Source organism: Balaenoptera physalus (genome assembly GCF_965194825.1).
Source record: "Balaenoptera physalus genome assembly, chromosome: 4".
NCBI classification, from domain to species: Eukaryota; Metazoa; Chordata; class Mammalia; order Artiodactyla; family Balaenopteridae; genus Balaenoptera; species Balaenoptera physalus.
The window spans coordinates 17512427-17532030 of NC_138891.1; the positions used below are offsets into that span (position 1 = coordinate 17512427).

General features: G+C 58.7%; 1 protein-coding gene and 1 long non-coding RNA gene across 4 annotated transcripts in view; one reads left to right on the top strand and one right to left on the bottom strand.

Moving 5' to 3' along the window:
* LOC309660337 overlaps positions 1-19604 on the top strand; it is a 122738-nt gene that overhangs the window by 82240 nt on the left and 20894 nt on the right. The window lies entirely within an intron of this gene.
* AMOTL2 (angiomotin like 2) lies at positions 1141-18666 on the bottom strand. Of its 3 annotated transcripts, none has more exons than XM_082460836.1 (10): positions 18508-18666; positions 15107-15901; positions 12081-12378; positions 10883-11027; positions 10432-10524; positions 6553-6848; positions 5435-5742; positions 4436-4653; positions 3689-3865; positions 1141-2943 (listed from the first exon to the last, which is right to left on the bottom strand). In XM_082460836.1, the coding sequence occupies exons 2-10, from the start codon at positions 15838-15840 to the stop codon at positions 2885-2887; spliced, it is 2328 nt and encodes a 775-aa protein (XP_082316962.1). In that variant the 5' UTR covers positions 15841-15901; positions 18508-18666; the 3' UTR covers positions 1141-2884. The 3 variants fall into 3 exon arrangements, with proteins under 3 accessions (XP_082316962.1, XP_082316960.1, XP_082316961.1); XM_082460834.1 differs by having other exon boundaries at positions 3689-3868; XM_082460835.1 differs by lacking the exon at positions 18508-18666 and adding an exon at positions 17814-17929 and having other exon boundaries at positions 3689-3868.

Below are 19604 nucleotides of genomic sequence, written 5' to 3' on the forward strand. Positions count from 1 at the left end.
AGGGGCTGGGGTGGAGGCGTGGCCACGGGGTGCATTGTGCTGGCCGGGGAATCTGGGGCCCATCGCTATCGCAAAGTTGCTAGAAGGTCCTTGGATGTTCCCAGTTCCTCCACCTGTTTGGCTCCATCTCTTGTGGGCAGGTCGGCCGGCTCAGGAAGCTGATCTCTAGGATCCTGCTCGGATACTCATCAACATGGCTGCTGGGTCCCTACACCAGCCCTGAAAATACTTCGCTCACTGCCGTGGAGGTGACCGTTCCCATCACGGGCCTGTCTGGCTGCCTGGTGGTTGGCCTCTGACTGACAGCCCGATGAGGCTGATGGTTCCTGATGGAGAACCTCAGTGTGCTGACTGGCTCATGGCAGCAGAGGCTTTGTTTCTGATACAAGGACCCCTGAGATTGAGATGGTTTTCTCTTTTGTGGATTGGAGTGATATGCTTTCCTGGAGCTTGGGCAGGAGCGCTGAGGCCACAGCCAGGGAGGGAGGCAGAGCCCAAGATCCTGCCGCACACATGAAGACCCTCTGCAGGGCTCCAAGCAGCACGGCTCCCTGTCTCCTGGATGGTCCCAGACAAGGACTCCATGCTGGGCAGGGGGAGGGAAGGGTAAAGCCACCTTTGGACACCCCTTCCTACTGTGGAGTCACCACAGCGTGTGGGCAAACAAAGCCAGTTAGGACAAAGTTACCTGGGGAGGCTGCCCTTCTGCCAGACTCTCCCGGACTGCGAGAAATGTCCTCTGGGGAAAGCCAACCACATCCTCATTCCAACCTTGTCCTTAATACAGCCTCACAAATTCCCAGGACTTGTGGGTCCTATCAGAAATTACACTGTGTAGCCTCCTAGCCTTGCAGATAAGGAGGGACCTGCCTTGCCCAAAGGTTTCCCTCAGTCAGAAACCAGCCTTCACTCCTCTTGTATGAGAAATGGCAGTCACCCTGAGCTGGTGGTTTATGGACGTGCTGTGGTCAGTGTTTAAGAACCAAGGCGTACAGGAGCACGGGGTGGACGAGTAGGGGTCCAGCTCAGTGCTGAAGGTGGTTGGGGACTATGACATGGGTGGCCCCCCCAAAGTTCCTACCCCCTCTCCTTTCCCTCTCAGTGCAGTTTCTCACCTGTGCAAAGACACCACTTTTAATTAATTTTTTTTTTTTTATTAAAATACTGTTATACCCAGTGGAATGCAGCAGCAATCCTGGTACAGGGTGGCATAACAAAACAGCCATGTTTACATTTTAAATATTTACGATAACTTAAACATACAGACACACATCATGGTCTTTGGCAGAAAATGTTCACAGCACAAAAAAATACTTTAAAAGAAATACCAAATATTAATCCAAAATATATTAAGTTGTGTTTTTTCTTCCACAATATTTTTTTGCCTTTTTTTCTCTTTTTTCTTTTTTCTTTGTAAACAATGCATATGAACCAAATGCATTTTTCAGCTTTCAAGAGGGGTAGGGGGATTTAAAAAAATATGCAATTGTCCAGCAAATGCAAATGTTTAAAAAGGAAACTTGAGGAACCATGGGAATAAAATAACACATATAAAACCTAAAAACGGTAAAGGAAAAAAAAAAACACCAAAGATTCAAGGAGAACTAAAAACAGTCAAGACAAACTGCTAAAACCCACCAATCGCTCCTGGGGCTGAGCTGGGGGACTCTTTAAGACCAGAAGTCAAAGTCACGGCCACTGGCAGGCTGCCATTGGATGCTTCACTCCAGTTCTCAAGCGCTGGCCCTGCTTCAGGGCGCTGGGCACGGGTGGCTCGAGGAGCCAGCCTCACGGCGCCATGCTGTGACGGGGGCTCCATTCAGAGGACCATCTGAGTCACGTCTCATGGACTAATTTTCACCAGCACAGCTCCCTCTCCCAATCCCTCCAGGGTGGGTGGACAAATGCCCTGATGAGAACAAGGCCATCTCTCCGGTTTCCTTTGGGAGAACTGGTGCTGGGAGCCCCACCACAGCAGACTTGTGTGGTGGCTCACTTCACCTGGCTCAGGGCTCATAACCAAACTGACAGGATGTCCCAAGGACAGGAGCTGTGGAGCCATTTCAAGAGGCTGGTGATGGGGGGCGGGGGTGAGGGGTGTGTTCCGTGGGCATTTCAAACAGGGTTCAAGATGGAGAAAAAGACAGCCAATATCCCGTGGATCAACTAGATCACGGGCCAAGGACTTGAGGAGGGGAGATAACTGGGCGGAACCGTGACGGCAGGGACGGGCGCACAGAACGAGGGGGCAGATCTGAAGCAGCCCGCTTCAGCCTTCTGTTCCACAAGGAAGGGAATTATATACAAACCGCACAGCGCACCCCAGTCCTCTGCAAGCGAAGGGGTGAGGCTGTGGCCTCGACGGGCCCCACAAGATGCAAGGCTGGGTGAGCCCAAGGCGGCAGTGAGGAGCTGAGAAGACGAGGCTGGAGGGGCCACACTGAGCCAGGCCTGGCTATGAAACCAGCCCACCTGGTGTCCACGGGCAGCCAGCCTTGGAAACCAGCCCCCAAACCAACATATCCTGTCCCTCTCTGCCCGAGTGTCCACTGGGGGTGCAGAAGGGGCTACTCCCTCCTGAGCTTTCAGTTGCTACCCCGGCAGCAGGCCTTGGGCTGCAAGCAGGTTAAGGTCCAGTCCTCATTCCACATGGGCCCAGGAGGAATGCGGGGCTAAGGAGCAGAGTCTTCTGGGGGCCGGGTGCTCACAGCTCCCCTCTCCTCTGCAGCATCCTTCCTCAGCTCCTGGGACCAGATGGTCAATGGGAATGAGTGCTGGGCTGGGGGAGGGTGAAGCAGCCGCTGGAGGGGCTGCTGGAATGGCCACGTGGCAGAGGGCAGAGGAGAGCAGGGAGTGGTTCGGAGTCCCCAAGGCACCACCTCCTTCAGATCAGTATCTCCACCATGTCCGACAAGTCCTGGACTCTGGATGTAGCAACAGAATCTGGAGAGATAAGAACACAGGCACATGCCAACGAGTGTTACCACACTGCTCTTTTAAATCCTACCACGTTTGAAAGATAGGATCTATCTTCACCAACTTTTCCCAACTCAGCTGCCCAGGTCGCCATAACTTGGCCAACCTAAGCACAAAGCTCTGCTCCCTCTCAGCTCTCTGTCCAGACCACCAGCCTCCAGAGTGGAAGACGCAGTTGTTTATAACTTGGAACTGGTTGGAGGGCTCGGAGGGAGGGTGGAGAGCCCCAAGGGAGGGAGGCTGCCGCATTCTTTTCATGCCTGCGGTTTTCTGAGATGGTGAGGCGCAGGCAAATATGCAAAGGCTAATGTGAAAGGGAGCAAAACACAGTAATGGCATCGTCTCAAATTTCTCCTTCCCGGATTCTTTTTAAACAAAGTCTTCTAACTTGAGTGGAAGGGTACCTCACCAAGCTCCATTATCTTAGATATTCAGACCGGCAATAAAAGAAGACTTCCAAAGAGAAGATAAAGAGCCTCCCAGGTGGATCTGTCTGTAATCAGGGTTTTCAGTTCCCCTATTCATGCATCCAACCAGCTCTCACATGTACTGTGGTGGGCCTCACACCCTGCTCACCCGCCCCTGTGCAGGGCTCCCTGTGGAGTGTGGGCAACGAGTGGGGCTGGGTCCGGGAATAAAGGGTCAGGGGCCCCAATTCACACCCCAACATGCCCTCAGCCCCGCAGAGAAGTCGGGGGGAAAGGGGACTTACCCAGCAAGGCTGTCCTCTGGCCACTGCTGCACCCCAGAAGGCCGTCGGGCTCCAGGCCCAGGCAGGAGGCGGCGCTGTCTGGGGGGCCGTCAGTCTGGGTGCTCCCATCCCTGCTCCCGTGTTTGGCGTGGGCAGCTAGGGGAGCCTCGGCCACTGGCTCCTCCGCCGGGGCCCTGTCTGCTGGAAAGGCAGGAGGTTCACAGTTATTGCCTTGGCCATAAGATGGAGCCCCCAGGAAGAACACCCCTACTTAACTGTACCTATTCGGGATGCGAATTGCCCTTGGTTTGCAAGAACTTCGATTACAACTAAACGCTCCTGTTTTCCGAATGGGAATAACTATCAGGTTGAATTGGGTTCCAAAAACTTTGAGTAGAGGAGCCTTTCTTAAAGGGCTGTAGATTAAATCTTAAAACCAGTAGGGACTCTCGGATTTCTGTGGCATCTGCTTAGAAGGGGGAGTGGAAGGGCTGGCCCAGAAGGTACATCTGTGCAGGGAGCTCTATTTTCACTTAGATGGTAAGCGGCTGGGGCCAGGGTGGTGGCATTTCCAGAGATGGGGGCCACAGCCTGCCCCTTCACACCAGGGGGACAGCTGTGGGCTGCAGGATCGCTGGAGCCAGAGTATAAGCCAGCTTCCCTGGGTGAGGGGCTGGGACGCCCTGGCTCCTCTGAGCCTCGGTTCCGAGAGGAAAGGCCTGAGAACACCCTAGCCTCTGCCTCTGCCGCTTACCCGCCTCCTCTCACCTGCAGCCAGCCGGGCAGGGGCATCCACCTGCCGCTCGCTGGAGGAGAGCCCGTGCCAGCCCTGGGCCCCTGCTGCTGCAGCCACGAAGATAGATGGCACAGACTTGGCGGGCCTCAGGGAGCCCTGGGTGGCCTTGCCAGGGTCTTTCCTGGAGCGCTGCTGAAGGACCTTGATCACCGCATCCTTCTCCAGGATCTGGGCGTGGAGCACCTTTAACCTGAGGGGTGAGAGGCCATGCTTACATCTTCAGACCTACAGATCCAACAGCCCGCATCCTTCCCGCCTTGTAGAGGTTGGAGGGAAAGCCTTCCCTACAGCCAGGCTGGGCTCTCTGGGGCTTGCAGCAGGGGCCAGGAGGGGGCCTTCAGAAATGCCATCACAGCTCTGGAACTGGATGCTCTGAAAACTGCCCGTGTGTGAAGTGCTAGGCCCTTCTCACACCAGCAAAGGTAGGTCATCAAGGGGCAGGTTCTGGGTTTATCCGATGACAGCAATGGTACAACCCCCGTCCTGGAGGACCACCCCCAGGGCTGTTGACCAAATGGGCTCAGTCAACGTGCTTGTGCTTTTGAGCCAGGTATAGGTCAAATGGAAATCTTGTGGGGCCTCTGAGATTGTTTTTGGAGAGAAAATACTAGCTACCCCCAGGCCAGGGGCCTCGGCCACATTCCTTCCGGGGGTGGTACGTGGTGTGGACTCAGTAGCAAAGTCTTACTCTCTGATTTACATGGGGGAGGGGGAGGGGATAGAGGCCCAGAGCCTTGGATGGCATCCACCAGTGGGGTCACCTGGGCAGACCAAGGACTTGGTTGGTACTTCTGGGAAAGAATACGTGTATGATGCCAGCTATGCCAAAAGCACGGGGGTCAGCTCAGAAGTAGGAGGGACTGTTAGGCCAGGTGGGGCGAGGGGTGTTTATCACGGATTAAGGACGGGGCAGGGACTTGACGTCACCACCCCACTACCCCCACCCAGGTGCCTGGCCTGTGATGCCCAACCTGCTTTCCATCTCCTGATGCCTGTGGCCGCCGGTGAGCAGGCCCTCGTTGAAGCTGCTGCTGGGCGAGGGCTGCGGGGAGTGCCGGATGAGAGTGGTGTCGCGCTGGGCGGCAGCCGTGGCGGCCGCATCCATGGCAAACTGTCTCATGGCACGTTCCTCCAAATACTTCTGCTCCCACTTGGTCATGTCGGCCTCCAGTGCCAGGACCTGCTCCTCCTTCTCCCGTAGCTGCTCCGACAGCCGCAGGGCACTGAGCTCCGGGGACCCCCCACTGCTACTGCCACCACCGGGGGTGCCTGCCTGTCTCTGCAGAGAGAGGAGCACCGTGGTCAGGGGCGGCAGCTGGGGCGTGTCGGCCACGGGTCCTCGCCTCCACACGAGGACTCTCACCGAGCCTTGTGCTTGGTCAATCTCCCCGTACGCTCTTCACAGCCCGCTTCCACCCACAGACAAAGGGGAGGCACGGGTCCCCACACCCCTGCCCCAAATCCTGTGGCCAAGGGTGTGAGAAGATCAGGTCTGCCTTTGCATAGTGACCACATAAATTATCTTCCAAACTGGGAAAGGGGTGCAACTTAATGACACTGGGACAACCAGTGTAAACTAGGACAGAACTGGGCAATCCAGGAGGTCTGGTCACCCTATCTCAGGGTCTGGTCACCCTTCCTTCTGTGGGAAGGGTAAGGTTGGGAGTGGACACAGAACCCTATCTGGTCTGTAAACACAAGAGCTATTCACACAGCCCAAAGTGAGGATAAAGACTCAGGATCTGGGCGACTATCTTCCCCCATGATCCTGAGGAGGCACACAAGAGGTAGCTAGTCTCCTCCATCAGTGCTCCTGAGTGACTTTCTCTAGAGACCAAGTGTGCCAACCCGTGCTGCTGCTGAGGACAGAGGCCCAAGTCTTGAGTCCCCGAGGTCGGCCCACGGCCCCGTGGCAAAGCCTCTGCTAAGGCTGGTGGCTGGGAGGGGCCTTCAGCAAGGCTGGCACAGATCACCCTGGCTTTCCAAGGGGGCTCGGCCTGGATCTCAGCAGGGGCTCCCGGGGGCTTCAGAGCTGGCCTCCTCTGATGCTGCTCCAGTTCTGCCACCTCCACGGGCCTTCCCAGCTCACCTGCTGCGCACGCAGGGCCTTGAGTTCCTGCTCCAGGCGCGTGCGCAGCCGTAGCTCCAGCTGCTCACGCTTCTCGCAGGCAGCCTGCAGCTGCCCCAGGGCCTGCTGCAGCCGCTCCACCTTCTCCACGTAGGCCTGCTTCTTCCGCAGCTCCTCCTCGGCTCGTGCCGCCCGGCCCTGTGCGTTGCTCAGCGCCTGCTCCAGCAGCTCGGCCCGCCGCCGCTGGTCCTCGATGGCCCCGCGCAGCAGCGCCATCTCCCGCTCCAGCTTCTCCTGCTCCTGCTGCTGCTCATAGCCTGCAGGGACAGAGGGAGGGGGCCCGGTCAGTGACGGCAGCCACCTAGCCGGCCCCACTGAGCACCCGCCACGTACTGGGCTCTGTGCTGACCTGCACCTGCATGACTGCATCTTGTCCTCTCCACAACCTACGAGTTAGGTACCCGTATTAACCCCATCGCATGGGCCAGGAAACTGAGGCTCAGGTTAAGTCATGAGTAAAGGACAGCGCCAGGCCGGGGCCCTTGCAGTAATCACTGGGCTACACTGCTCCTCCGCTGGGACATGGCCTTGCCAGGAGACAGCCCCAAACACTGCCCACTTGCGCCAGGTGTCACCATTTCCAAAACACATTCACAGTTTCCCTCGAGCCTCACGGTGACACTAGAGACTGGACCGGTAGGAACCGTGACGCCCATTTGCAGATGAGAAAACGGAGGCTCAGGTGGACTGTCGCATGGTCATCATTCAAGTGGAAGAATGAAGGAAAGGGGAAGAGACCACCGTGTGCTGCCCCAGGAGCCAGGCACTTACACATCTTATTCCACCGAAGCCTCCAGTAACAGTCCCTTGAGGCAGGATTTGTGACCCCTCAACTTAAAGGGGAGGAAACATAGGAGGTGAATGGTGCTGCCAGGATGGGGACCCAAGTCAGCCTGCCTCTGAAGGACCAGGCTGCTCGGCTGTGGTGCGAGGCCCTCGCACCTAGAGGGCTCCCGAAGTGGGCTCCAGGGCTCATTCTGTGGACCCGGGCGCCCCTACCCGCAGAGCGTGTGGGCTGCCCGCCTTGCTGGAGGGCAGAGGGGGACAGGCTCTGGGGCCCGCCTGATGGACTCAAAGGCACTCTCTAGGCCAGCACTATGATATAGCACGGTGGAATTCTCTGTTGTGATGGACTCTTGTCCTACACCGTGCCAACCAATGCAGCAGCCACTAGGCATGTGGGGCTACTGAGCACTGGAAACGTGGCCAGTGCGAGGGAGGAGCCGAATTTTTCATTTTATTTAATTTTAATTAATTTAAATCTTTGGGCCATCTTTAATCTTTGTACCTATCATATAGGACAGTACAGGCTCTGGAACAGAACAGTGAAGGCTTGGGAGCTGGCAGGCAGAAGGGAGGATTCATTTCCTCAGGGCCCTGGGGCAGAGAGGGAGGACGCAGGCGACTGACCCAGGTCAGCTCTGGTTCACTCGATTTCTGAAGGCTGGGTCCAGGCTGGCCTCATTCTTTGGGGTGGAGGGAAAGGATGGCAGAGCTCAGTAACACTGAAATTGAGCCTTTCATCCCAAGCTGGCCTGACACCTGAGTGGAGTGGAGGGGGCAGGCAGGAGTGCTGACTGGGACTTTGGACCTGGAGACAGTGACCCCGTCCTGGGAGGCTTCACAGAGCCCAACAGCTTACAGAGTTTGCAGGAGGCCTGCATCTCATCCCAGTCTTATGATGGCCCCATCTTACAGCCTCAGAATCTGAGGCTCAGTGGGAAGAAACTGCCCAAGGGGGACAGGGCTGGGAGGACCAGGCCTCAGGACTCAAGGCCAGCTCCCCAGGGAGGACAGGGCCTGACCTGAGCTGGAGGTCTGTACGGTTTGCCTAGTAGGAAAAGCAGATGGCACTGGTGGCAGTGGCCACACTTCCCTACTAGTGTTGACTGACTCCAGAAAAAAGGTGAGATCAACCAGAGGCATCTTCCCTGAGAATTCTGGTTTCCCCATGGCTATTGGGAGCAAGGAAGGGCTGCTTGGCTTCCATCAGCCCTTGGGGAGGATCCCCAGGACCCAGCCTTTGGCTTCCAGAAGCTTCCTGCCACCTCCCACACCTCTAAGGCCCTGGCAGGGGCAGGGAAGCCTGAGCCCTTGGCCATCCCCAGCCACCAGGATAAAACCCTGGGCCTGTCTGGTGGGCAGAGGTCAGGGGGCGGGGGCGCTCCCAGGCCGGGGTGGCCGCGAATCCGGGAGACAGGGCGAGGGGCCAAGGGCGAGCGAGCAGTGGAGGGAGCAGGAGGCCTTTCCCCCTGGGAAAGCGAGGCCCCACCGGCACGTCCCAGTCCCTTTGTCCCAGTGTCCTCCCTCCTCCCGCAGTGCGGGCGGGCGGGGCGCGGGAGGGAGCGGCGGCGGCGGCGGCGGCGGCGGCGGGGCGGGGCGCAGCGGAACAGCCCGGGCTCAGGAATGCCTGGCATCCAGGTCACCCGCCGCTGCCAGATTAATGGCTCCAGCCCGGAGCCAAGAACAGCCTGGCGCTCGCTCCCCGGGGAGCGGAAACGCCTCCAGGCCGGCCTCCCCCCTCGCCCCTCCCCTGCCCGCTCCCAGAAACCCGCCGGTGACTTCCTTTCTTTGGCAGAGCCCGGCCCCCAAAGTCGGCCCTCTACTACACGGCGCCCCATTCTGCCCCCTTCCAGAAACCCGCCCTCTCCGGACTCCCAACGGGACCCCCGGGGCCGTCCCCTCCCCCCTCTCCCTCACCTCCACCACCTCCCTCCCTGAGACCCTAAGTCATCGCCTCCCGCCAGTACAGCCCCGCCTGCCCCCTGCCCACCCCCAACCCCCAGCCCTTCAATGCTGGGCTCCGGGCCGAGCCCTCCTTGAGGAGGGAGGTGCTGGCAGCACAGCTCAGCCCTCAAGCTGCCCCTCCACTTCTGGACACGCCCTAAGTATCCAGCTTCAGCACAGTAGGCTTTCTGATGGGTTCCTCCTTCCTCGAAGCCACCCCTCGCCCAGACACCAGCTGCCCCCACTCCACTCCTTTGCAAACACCCTAACACCACTATAGCACATAGTAAGAGCATACAGGAGGAGTTTAATAAATAACTGCCTCTCTGTCTCTTCTGACTGCTGCAGCTTCTTCCTACTGCTGAGCTCGGGGCTCCCTTTGTCCTCCCCCTTCCCCCAAACTCCCTGCTCGCACCTCCACTTGAGCTATCCTGCTGCTTCTTCACCTGTCTCCTGCTCCCCACCCTGCTACCCCACAGAGCCCCTCTCTCAGGCTGCTGGGGACCTCTCCTCATCTCGCCTCCGGGGCCAGGCCACCCTTGTTCCCTGGAATCCGGGGTGGGAAGACCCTGCTCCTTCCCTCAAGCTCACCGCCTCTCTTGACCTCCCTGCCCTGGCACCTTCCTGACCTGTTCCTGCTCTGCTCCACGCTGGCCAGGGGCTCAGCACAGCTGTGCTAGTGAACAAATGAGTGACTGAATGGATGAGTCAACAATGAACTCATCTGTTCTCTGACCCCCGCATCCCCACTGGGCACCCCCGGGAGACTCAGGCTCTTCCTTCTCTCTCATCCCACCTGTCTCCAAGGCTCTCTGGCCTCCCGCATGCTTCTGAAGGACACGGAACTGATGGTCAGCACCACAGCTCAGCAAACCACAGCTCCCCAGCTATCCCTCTGGATCCACTGATTTCCCCAATACACAGAGAACCAGATCTTGCTCCTCTTCAGAAACTACCCCTCCCCCAGGTCTAGTCCACTGCTGGGTGCATAGGAGGCATTCAGTAAACCCAAGCTCCAAGCACTGCTTTGATAGAGGAGGCCGATCCTCCCTGTCCAGAGGGGCTGTCCTGGCCACCCCTCTGGCCAGGCTCCTGAGTGGGACCCCTACTCACTTTGAGCCAGCAACTTGGCCACCATGTCCTGACTGCCTGCCTGCGCTTCCTGCGTCTTGCTTGCCAGGCGCCGGTTTGCAGATTCCAGTCTCTCTGTTTCAAATAAAGAAAAGAAGTTTTAAGGAAAAATGTTTGAATACAGGTGAAGCTGCCTGCTGGGGTGTCCCCTCGGTCCTATCTGTCGGGCTGCATTCTCCAAGTTGGGGGTGGGCTCATAGGGAAGCCCCCTGGGCCACATGGGTGGGAGCTCCATGAGGGGCCCTAAGGTCTAGAACACAGAGACAAGCATCTCTCTATCAAGGTGGCCCCCAAGGAGTCTCAGCCTAGTCCCCTTTGAGTTGATTTATACTATTATCGCGGAGGACAGAGATTCTGAATTATTCCCTAGAACAGAGGGATCAAGCCGTCCGCAGGCACTCCCCCCCCCCCCACCTGGGTGAGCTGTCCTCACCTCTCAGATCCCGGTTGAAGTCCTGCAGCCGCCTCATCTCACTGTCCATCTTGTTCCGCATAGTCTTCTCCAGGGCCTCCCGCTTGGAAGAGGCCCTCGTCAGGCTCTCGTGGGCCTCAGAGAGCCGCTGGATTTCGCCCTCCAGCTGCAAGAGGCAGACAGCAGAGCTGAAGGAAGGGGAGAGCCCCCAGGGAGGGAGTGGCATCAAGGTCCCCTCCACAGACCCCGGCTGATCTGCTATTCTCCATCAGAAAGGGTGAGAGAGGAGAGGATCAAAAGCCACAGCAAAAAAATCCACCTAGTTCTGGTGGGACGGGCTGCAGCCTGTAGCCTCTAGAGGTGGACCAGACTGCTGGAACAGGCAAGCTAGGGTCCCTTCAACTGTCCCAAGGTCCTGAGCAAACCCAAGGCCAGGTTCTCTGGAAGTGGCTGCCTGCAGCGTGACTAAGCGCAGCTTTCTGGGGCCCACTGTCCAGAAAGAAGCATCTTCCTTTTGTCTGGCTTCTACTGAGAAATCTGAGCACAATGGGCCAGGAGTGGGCACTCAGACTCCAACCATGGTCTGGAGGGTGGACTTATCTTGGACACCACGGGACGGCCTCAGGAGGCCTGAGGCCACCTGCTAAGGCCGAGCGCACAGCTGGTAACCCTTCACTAAGACGGGAGGGCCAGACCCCAGCCTGAGCCGCCTCTGCTTGGAGGATCTGCTTCTCCAGCCATCGCCATCCACCCCAGAGGGCCAGCCTGGCCCTGGCTGCCCCTCCCACTTGGCGGCTGGCAGGTTCCGCACGTGCTCCTCGCTGGCCTGTGATTCCAATAAGTCGCTCGTTTTTTCCAAGAGGAGGGGCTTCCTCTGTGGCCAGGGCTGGCCTGGAACAGACTTGCTGTTGTGTGGGGGATACAAAGGGCTCTCTGTGGGAGGTGTCCACGGGAGGGGGTGTGTGCAGGGGAAGGGCGCGAGTGTGAGGGAGCCGAGTGTGAGGGAGCCGTGAATGGGCTCTTTCTAATCACCATTGGGCAGCAACTGCTCAAGCTCCAGGCCTGCTGTGCCGGCGGCTCCCCAGCTGTCTGGAGTCAGCCAGGGAGGGTGCACGAGGTATGGGGGTGGGGGCTGAGGGACGGCTGAGAAGCCCAGCCAGGCCAGCCCCGTCGGGGTCCCTTCTTCCCCCTGCCCCTCCGAGGCCCCAGCAGGGCCTACCTTCTCGATGCGGCCGGCCTTCTCCGCCGAGCTCTCCAGCTCCCTCTTCAGCCTCTCGTTGTCCCTCTGCAGCCTGGCATTCTCCCTCAGCACAGTCTCCATCTGGGCCAGGTGGGCACTGCCCGAGGAGGCCTGAGTGCTTGCTGGGGCCTCCACCCCGGGTAGGCTGAGGGGGCCTAGCGGGCCCTGGCTGAGGGGAGCCGGGGATGGGGGCGGGGGGTGCCCCTGGGGCTGCTGCAGGTACTGGTACTGCTGCCGCTGCTGGAGGAACACGGGGGGCACCTGGGCCTGCAGGATCCTGGGGAACAGAAGAGTAGGTGCTCAGAGACCGAGAAGCCACCCCGAGTCGCCCCAGCCCTCTTGGGCAGACAGCCTCCCCACAGCGTGAGGCAGCGACTGGTGGGGAAGGCCTTTCCACATGGCGTCCCCAAGACCTTCAAGGGCCAGGGGAGCAGGGCTGGAGGGGATTAACATGAGCATGCTTATTTCATGCCCAGCCTCACTGTGGCCGAGGCCTTGGGGATCAGCCTGAGCAGTCCTAGCAACCCGAGCTTAAATAAGAGATCTTGAAAAATGCACTCTTGACCCTTCTCATCAATAGAAGGCTCTTTTTGAGTCTGGAGGTCACATCCATCATGACTGAACACACAAACTTCCAGGCCCCTGGGCCACTTGGTGTCTGTTCCGGCCCCTGGTGTCAGGCCCTGCGCTCACACTCACTTCTTCTCCCTCCTATTTTGGGTCCCGTCACCCCTTGAAGAAACATTTTTAGAAGACTGCGGCTAAGGTTAGAGCGGCGAGACAGATGTCAGGGGTAGAGTCTGGGCTCCAGAGTCTGACAAAATAGGCATTCAAACTCCGGCTCCAGTGTTTAAGCCCACGGTGCGGCAGCACTGCTCAGTCATGAAGATGAGGTTCTCAGCCTCAAGTGGGTTTGTGAGGGCCACATGTGCCTGGCAGAGTGCTGGGCCTGCAGTGGGCGTTCCCACAATGACGGCCCATCCTCCGTCTCTCCTAGTGAAGACAGCGGCTTACTCTCTGCTCAAAGAGTAAATGTGACCCAAACACTGGATTTTCTGGGGCGTAGTGGTTGCCTCAGGACTATGACAATAGCCTGAGTTTAGGGACAATGTTCTACTGGTGTAACGTCAGCCTCAGGGCCCCATGTCAAGGGAAGGAGCAAAGGGCAAGAGGCATGGGGGGGTCACAGAGCTTTTCTGGGGCCTTGTGGCTCTAAGTGTAAAAGAGCTGATGGCCTCAGTTTCACCAGGAACTTTCCCAAGTCCCGGAAGCCCCACATGAGTCCATCACCTCAGCACCCATGCCTGCCCTTCCCCTCATCCTTCCCCTTCATCCTTCCCCCTCCAGACTCCGGCTCCCCTGCCCTTCTTATGACCCTAGGCTATAAGAACAGTCCCTGCCCCCAGTTCCCAGAAAGCAAGCCTCATCGGATCAGCCAAAGCAGAGGCTGGCAGATGTATTTCTCTTACTGCCGAAGGTAGAGCTTCCAGTGAGAGCTGAGGGTCCCCACTGGAATGTGCAAACTCTCCCTGTGCTGCTAAATGTGGCATCTTGGGGGTGCTTCTTGAACTTGCTCCCCCTGCCCTGGGCCAGGCAGACACAAATGGCATTCTTTGGGGATGACTTGGCTCCAAGAAAGAATAGAGCCTCCTTTCCTTCACACTTGCTCTCCCTTCCCCTTGTCCGCCCCTCCCCCTCCCTCATTTTTTGTTCTCCTGCAAACAGTCTACTTCCTTTCCACGATATTATCTCTTCCTGACAGGGCTCAATAAGGCTGGTCCAAGAGAAGAAACTGCGAGTCAGCTTCCGAAACTCTCCCAGGACGGAGCCCTGAGAAAGGAGATAAGGTAGGGGGGCCTGGGAGGTGGAGGGGGGCGAAAACCCACAGCCTCCATCCTCTGGTGCCTTCATTCCAAGCCATCACGTCACTCATTTCTCGAGAGCGAAGAAAGGCATCTTTCCCGGGAAAGGGCACACACTGGGAAAGTGGGTGACTAAATGAGGACTCAGCAGGCATGAAGAGAACCTGACTTGGACCTTGGGCCATCAGAGGAAGAGGGAGTCTGCAAACCTTCAGGCTCCTCTGGTGGGGCTTCCTGGACCCCTGTGTGGGGAAGATGCAGGGCGTGTGAAAAGGGCATGTGTCAGCTTCTCAGGAGAAGGTGCGGGGCCAAGCGAGAGCCTCATTTCTAGGAACCCTATTTCTGCAAACTATCTGGGCTTCCTGCCCCTCCCGGGCATCCCTGCTTCCATTCTAGCCCCTAGAATCCATTCTCTACATGCAGCAGAGGAACCTTTTTAAAAAGGTAAGCCAAATCACAGCCTCTAAAGGCTTCCCTTCACACTGAGACTCAAACACTAAGCCCCCCCAGCAGCCTCTCCGGAGCCTCCACAGAAAGGGGCTCACCTGGACCAAGAATCCTCTCCCACTCCAGGCTCCAGCCACATGGACCACACAGAAAAACATGAAAGGAAATGAATGGTAGGGACAGGGCAGCTCCCGCCCCGGTAGGAGCGGGGAGAGGTCCCTAAGGAGGCCATCTGGTCCTTTCTTCCTGCCTACAGTTAGGAATGCCTCCCAGTAATCACAGAAAGCAAACATGTCCACTTATTCTTAGAAACCTCCAGAGAAGGAGGTCCCACCTTCTTCCCACTTAACTTGGAAACAGTTTGGCAATGATTCCCAACCCTTGTCTTTGCAAGTTCTTTCTGAAACCCAACCTTTAACCCCCTGCTGTAATTCATAGCCTCTGAGAACCCTAGTTACTCACAACTGCTACAGCCAATTAGACAATGGTGTCCACCTCCAAATTAAAGCAAGGGATGCCGCTAAGTTCTCATGTGACCCTGGCTAAATCCCTCTTTCCTTCCAGCATTAGCTCCCATCTTGGGAGGGAGAGGGTATCATCGGCCTTCCTCTGGAGCTCGCCAGGCTTCTGGAGGCTCTTCACCCTGGGAGAACTATGCTGGAAGCCAAGAGCTTGAAGACCGAGGTGGGCAGTTACCTTACTTCCGCATGCTGGAAGTGCGGGCTGCCACGGGTGCGGTACCGCGGGTCGGTGACAGCGGAGGTGGTCTCATGAGCTAGCACGATGTGTGGGTACTGAGGTGGAGGTCCGCGGGGCTCCGGGCCCTCGGCAGGGGCGCCCCTGGGCGGGGGTCCCTGCTGGTTGCGGGCCAGCTGGGGGAAGCTGTGGGAGGCGCTCATGTGGCTGGGGGTACGGGCCCCGTTCCTCTCCAGGGACAGCTGCAGGAGCCGCTCGCTCAGGGAGCGCACGTGCCCGTGCCTCAGCTCACGCAGGGCCTCATCCTGCCTCCGACTGCCACCCGGGGCCCCGCGGGGATCCCGGTCCCCCATATGTGGCCGGGGCCCCGCCTGCTGGGCCGCATAGTACTGCGAGTGGGCTTTGGCCTCCTCATAGGTGGGCAGCTCCTCGCCCTTGCCGGGCTGTGGGCACAGCCGGTAGAGGCTGTTCTCTGCCAGGTGGGTCTCGGTGCCCTGGTGCTCCTGGCCCTGGGGCTCCTGCCTTGTGGCCTGCTGCAGCACCTGACTGTCCTCGGGGGCCACGATCTCCAGGGGGGCCTGGGGGCTCCCTGTGCCCCCAGCCCCAGCCCCACCCCGTAGGGCCTGCTGCTGGATGGCCAGCAGCGTGCGGGTCTCGGTCAGGTTGCCATAGCGCAGCTGCTCCTGGATGAGGCGGTGCAGGACCGTACCCGAGGAGTCTTCCAGTGTCCTCATGCTTCCTGGGCTTGCACACAACCGCCTGGACAAAGGCCAGCGGCACCTGGCGCCAGAGCACCTGGGAGGAGAGAACGAAGACCACTCAGTGGGAGCACATGGGAAAGGCGGGGACTTTCCGTTACTGTCTGGTCGAAGGCATAATGGTAAAGAGCAAGGCTATGGAGGGGCACACAAGCCTGGGTTCAACTGCCAATGCTGCCACCTACTGATTAAGGCAAGTCACTTAACTTCTGAGCCTCAGTTTCTCCATCGGAAATATGGAAAGAATAATGCTAGCCTCACGGAGTTGACAATTAAAACAGGCAATGGCTGTTGAGCTCCTGGTGCACCGTAAATTCCTGGCAAAGGACTGCCATTATAATCATATTCATGGAGACTTACTGTGCCTAGAGAAAAACACCAGTAACCTAGACACAAGGAAACTTGGCCTCCTGCAGTCAGCTTCCCATCAAAGAGCCTGATGAGAGACTCTAGGGCAGGCCTAATTCAGCTGTAACCACTGAGCATTCCAGTCCGGGGGTGGACAGGGCCCCAGTTTATTGGCAGGTGATAAAGAATGAGTCCAGCCTGGTAGAAGCCCTAGGCAAACAGCCCCCAGGACCCTCTAGGATGAAGCATGCCTGAGCGCCGGCCTTGGCACAGCTAACTCACCACACTTTACTCTGCTGAGCCCTCCCTGTCATGGGATGACCTTGGCAGTCACTCTGCAAGGTGAACAGGAAGAAGGAAAAAATGCATCTGGATTGGTGAATAAGGGATGAAAGAAGAGAGACTATAATAGGACAATGGTTTTGTGAGATGAGGCAAAAATGTGCCACCCATCAAGGTTTGTGGGCCAGTCACATAGCCTGTGTGCTGACAGTAAGTGCACACGTGCTCCAGGAAAAAAGAAAGGGTGGCACGATGTCTTAGATTTTATGAATACCACCCCCAGCTACACACACACTTGCTCCTTGGAAGTGCCCTGATGGCCCTCTAGGCACGCAGGGGATGATGGGCCCTCAGCATCTTGACATCGGTAACACCACTTGAGCCAGTAACACCACTTGAGCTGACTGAAGAAGTAAGGGAGCGAGCGCGGAGGCTCTTGGCTGCAGGGACCTGGGGCTGGGGGCTCTGAGCCTGAACTGCAGGGAGATAATATCTCCTGCGGAAGGTGTTCCCTTCTGAGCCTGGGCTCCCAGTGGCTCATGGCCTGGCAGGCTGCCCACCTCACCCAGCTTCCTTTCCACAGCCTCCTCTACCGCAGACCTCCAAACTGGGATTCAGTGAAGACCAAACAAAACCCACACCTCCGGAGGTCCTGTGTGCACGGGAGGAGGACAGTGGGAGGAACGCAGCCCCTCCTCTGCCCCAAAACTAGCCCCAGTGCCCTGCTCCAGTTAGGGCCTGGCTGACTGGCAGAGCAGCCATTCCACTCCCTCCTCCCAGCTGCCCAGAACCGGGGAGAGGGAGATGCATCTGGAGGGTACTCAGTATTCATCCTTCCTGGCACCCCCTCATTCCCCCCGCCCCAAACACACAAGGAGGGGAGATGCAAGACTCTAGAGCTACCCGAGGCAAAACAAACCGGAATCAATTCTCCCTAGCGTTTCATCCCCGGGGCACTCCTAAGTTAATCACTGTCTGGGCTGACTGCAGCCGAGGAGGACCGGAGAATGCAGCTTTCCGAACAGATTCCAGGCCCTCTCCCCACCAACAGTGTGCCTGGGTGCAGGGAACACCTCCCGCGCCTCTCATCTCGCGTTTGTCCCGGTCAAGCCCCTCGGATGCACATCCTTTCAGCTGAGCCGTTACTAAAATCTGCGCCCGCGACCCGGGTCGTGCACCCCTGCTGCACTAGCGCGCCCGGGTCTCTGAAACACCCTCTTCTAAGCAAGCACGCAACTCCGGCCTTTGCCTGGGCTCACGCTGGCCTAAGGAACCAAAGCGAGGGTCCCTAGGTCAGACCGCACCCCATCCCGCCCTACCCGGACTCCTGGCTGACTACGAGCACCCGGTGGCCGCCGCTGCGCCGGGAGCGGGGTGGACGACGGTAGCCCGTGGTCCGGAGAGGTCTTTAAGCGTCGTGGAGCCGCCTCCCTCCCTCCCTCCCGAGCCCTCTTTGTTTTCCAAATGCTCCAGCGCTGACGTCAGCGGGCTGGACGGCAAGCTGCATTCTTTCTAAGTGAGAGCCAGACCGTGGCTCAAGAGAGGATTTTCCAAGGAAGACAAAGAGGAATTCTTGGGCTAGTTGGGGGGCAAAGACACCTGTAACCCCTACCTAACCAAATCAGTACCCAGGGCGCTGCAAATTGAGCTCCAAGCGGCGCCTTCCGCCCAGATCCGCATCCCCTGGCATCCCCTCTTCCCGACCCGCGACCCCAAACACCCACTATGCTCTCCCCAGAGGCTGCCTCCTCCTCCAGCCCCAGCGGACCCGCGCGCTTTCGAGAGACTCCGGGCGACCCGCGAGACACCCCCGGGCGGAGCGGCCCTTGCCCTGCTTCGTGGCTGCCGGGAAAGGCGCGCTGTGCCTTGGAGGACGCTGGGTCCGCTCCGCTCCCGCTCCCGCTCCCGCTCCCGCTCCCGGAAAAGGCCGGGCTGCGGCGGGGCTCGGGCTTCGGCTGGAGAGAGTCTCTGCGGCCCCGCGCGCTCCCCAAAGCGCCGAGCAGCCTTCCTTACCGCAGCGGCCCGCGGGTGCTCGGCGCGGTCAGACCCGACGACCCGGCCCGGCCCGGCTCGGCTCAGCGCGGCGGCGGAGGTGTGCTCTCGGCCGTGGCGCCGACGCTCTGGCCGCTTGGGCCCCAGCACGCAGCCCCAGGGTCGGCCAGCGCCGGAGGCGGCAGCTATGCCAGGAATGTGAGAGTTTCAGGTTCCCCCTCGGGATCAAAGCGAACCACAAATAACCTCGCAGCGCGCCGCCCTCCTCCGCCCTCCTCCGCCCTCCTCCGTCCTCCGCCTCCTCCCGCCCCCTCCTCCCCGCCCCCGCCTTCCTCCGGGGAGGCGGCGCTGAGGACCCGGAGGCCCCGGCCTCCTGGACTCGCGGCGACCCTCCCCGGCCCGCACCCCCTGCTCTGCCTTCGGAGCTGCTGGGGACAGAGTCCAACTTGGCCCCTTACCGCCTCCAACCACGTCCCTGCCTTCCTCTCTCCTCCAGCTCCATCGGCCGGACGACACAGAGGGCTATACATCGCATGCCCCCGAGGGACTCTGGGTGTTGCTTCGGGACGTGGTTGGGGGTGAGGGGGCTTGGGGTGTGTGTGTGTGTGTGTGTGTGTTGTGTACAGGGAGGGAGGACTGCAAAGATGTCCCTATCTGCCCGGCTTGAACCTTGCCCCCGGCGAAGAGATGACTCTTGCTTCCAGCACTAAGCCTCGCTGGTTGGCGCTGGCGGCAACTTTCGAACTGCACTTTTCTTGTTTACAAACACCTTCACCAGCTCTTTTCGGATCTGTCTCTACAGGAAGTGTGAATCTGGGTTGAAAAACCTGGTGAATTTGATCCACTTAACTAGCTGATCACCCGCCGCCAGGCGCTTTGTCCAGTTCTTCCCAAAGACGGTAGTGAGGAGCAGCCCTTTACGGAAAGTGCACGGTGTGCTTGCGCCTGGTCGTCCTATCCAGCCTTTCCAGTTACCCTCCCAGGGATTTCTGTTATCACCCGTGTTTTATAAATGAGGAAACCAAGGCTCAGAGAGGTTAATTAGCTTGCCCAGGGTCACACAGAGAGGAAGTGATGAAGCCAGGTAACCAGCGGGCTGCAGGTTCTCATTCCCAGAA

What these genes read in the sequence shown, in the direction of transcription:
- AMOTL2 (XM_082460834.1), bottom strand. Translation starts at nt 15,840, where the DNA reads ATGAGGACACTGGAAGACTCCTCGGGTACGGTCCTGCACCGCCTCATC. An exon ending in CTTCAACCGGGATCTGAGAG is followed by an intron (nt 10,525 to 10,882) that starts GTGAGGACAGCT and finishes TATTTGAAACAG; the next exon opens with AGAGACTGGAATCTGCAAAC. An exon ending in GGCCAAGTTGCTGGCTCAAA is followed by an intron (nt 6,849 to 10,431) that starts GTGAGTAGGGGT and finishes CTGTCCCTGCAG; the next exon opens with GCTATGAGCAGCAGCAGGAG.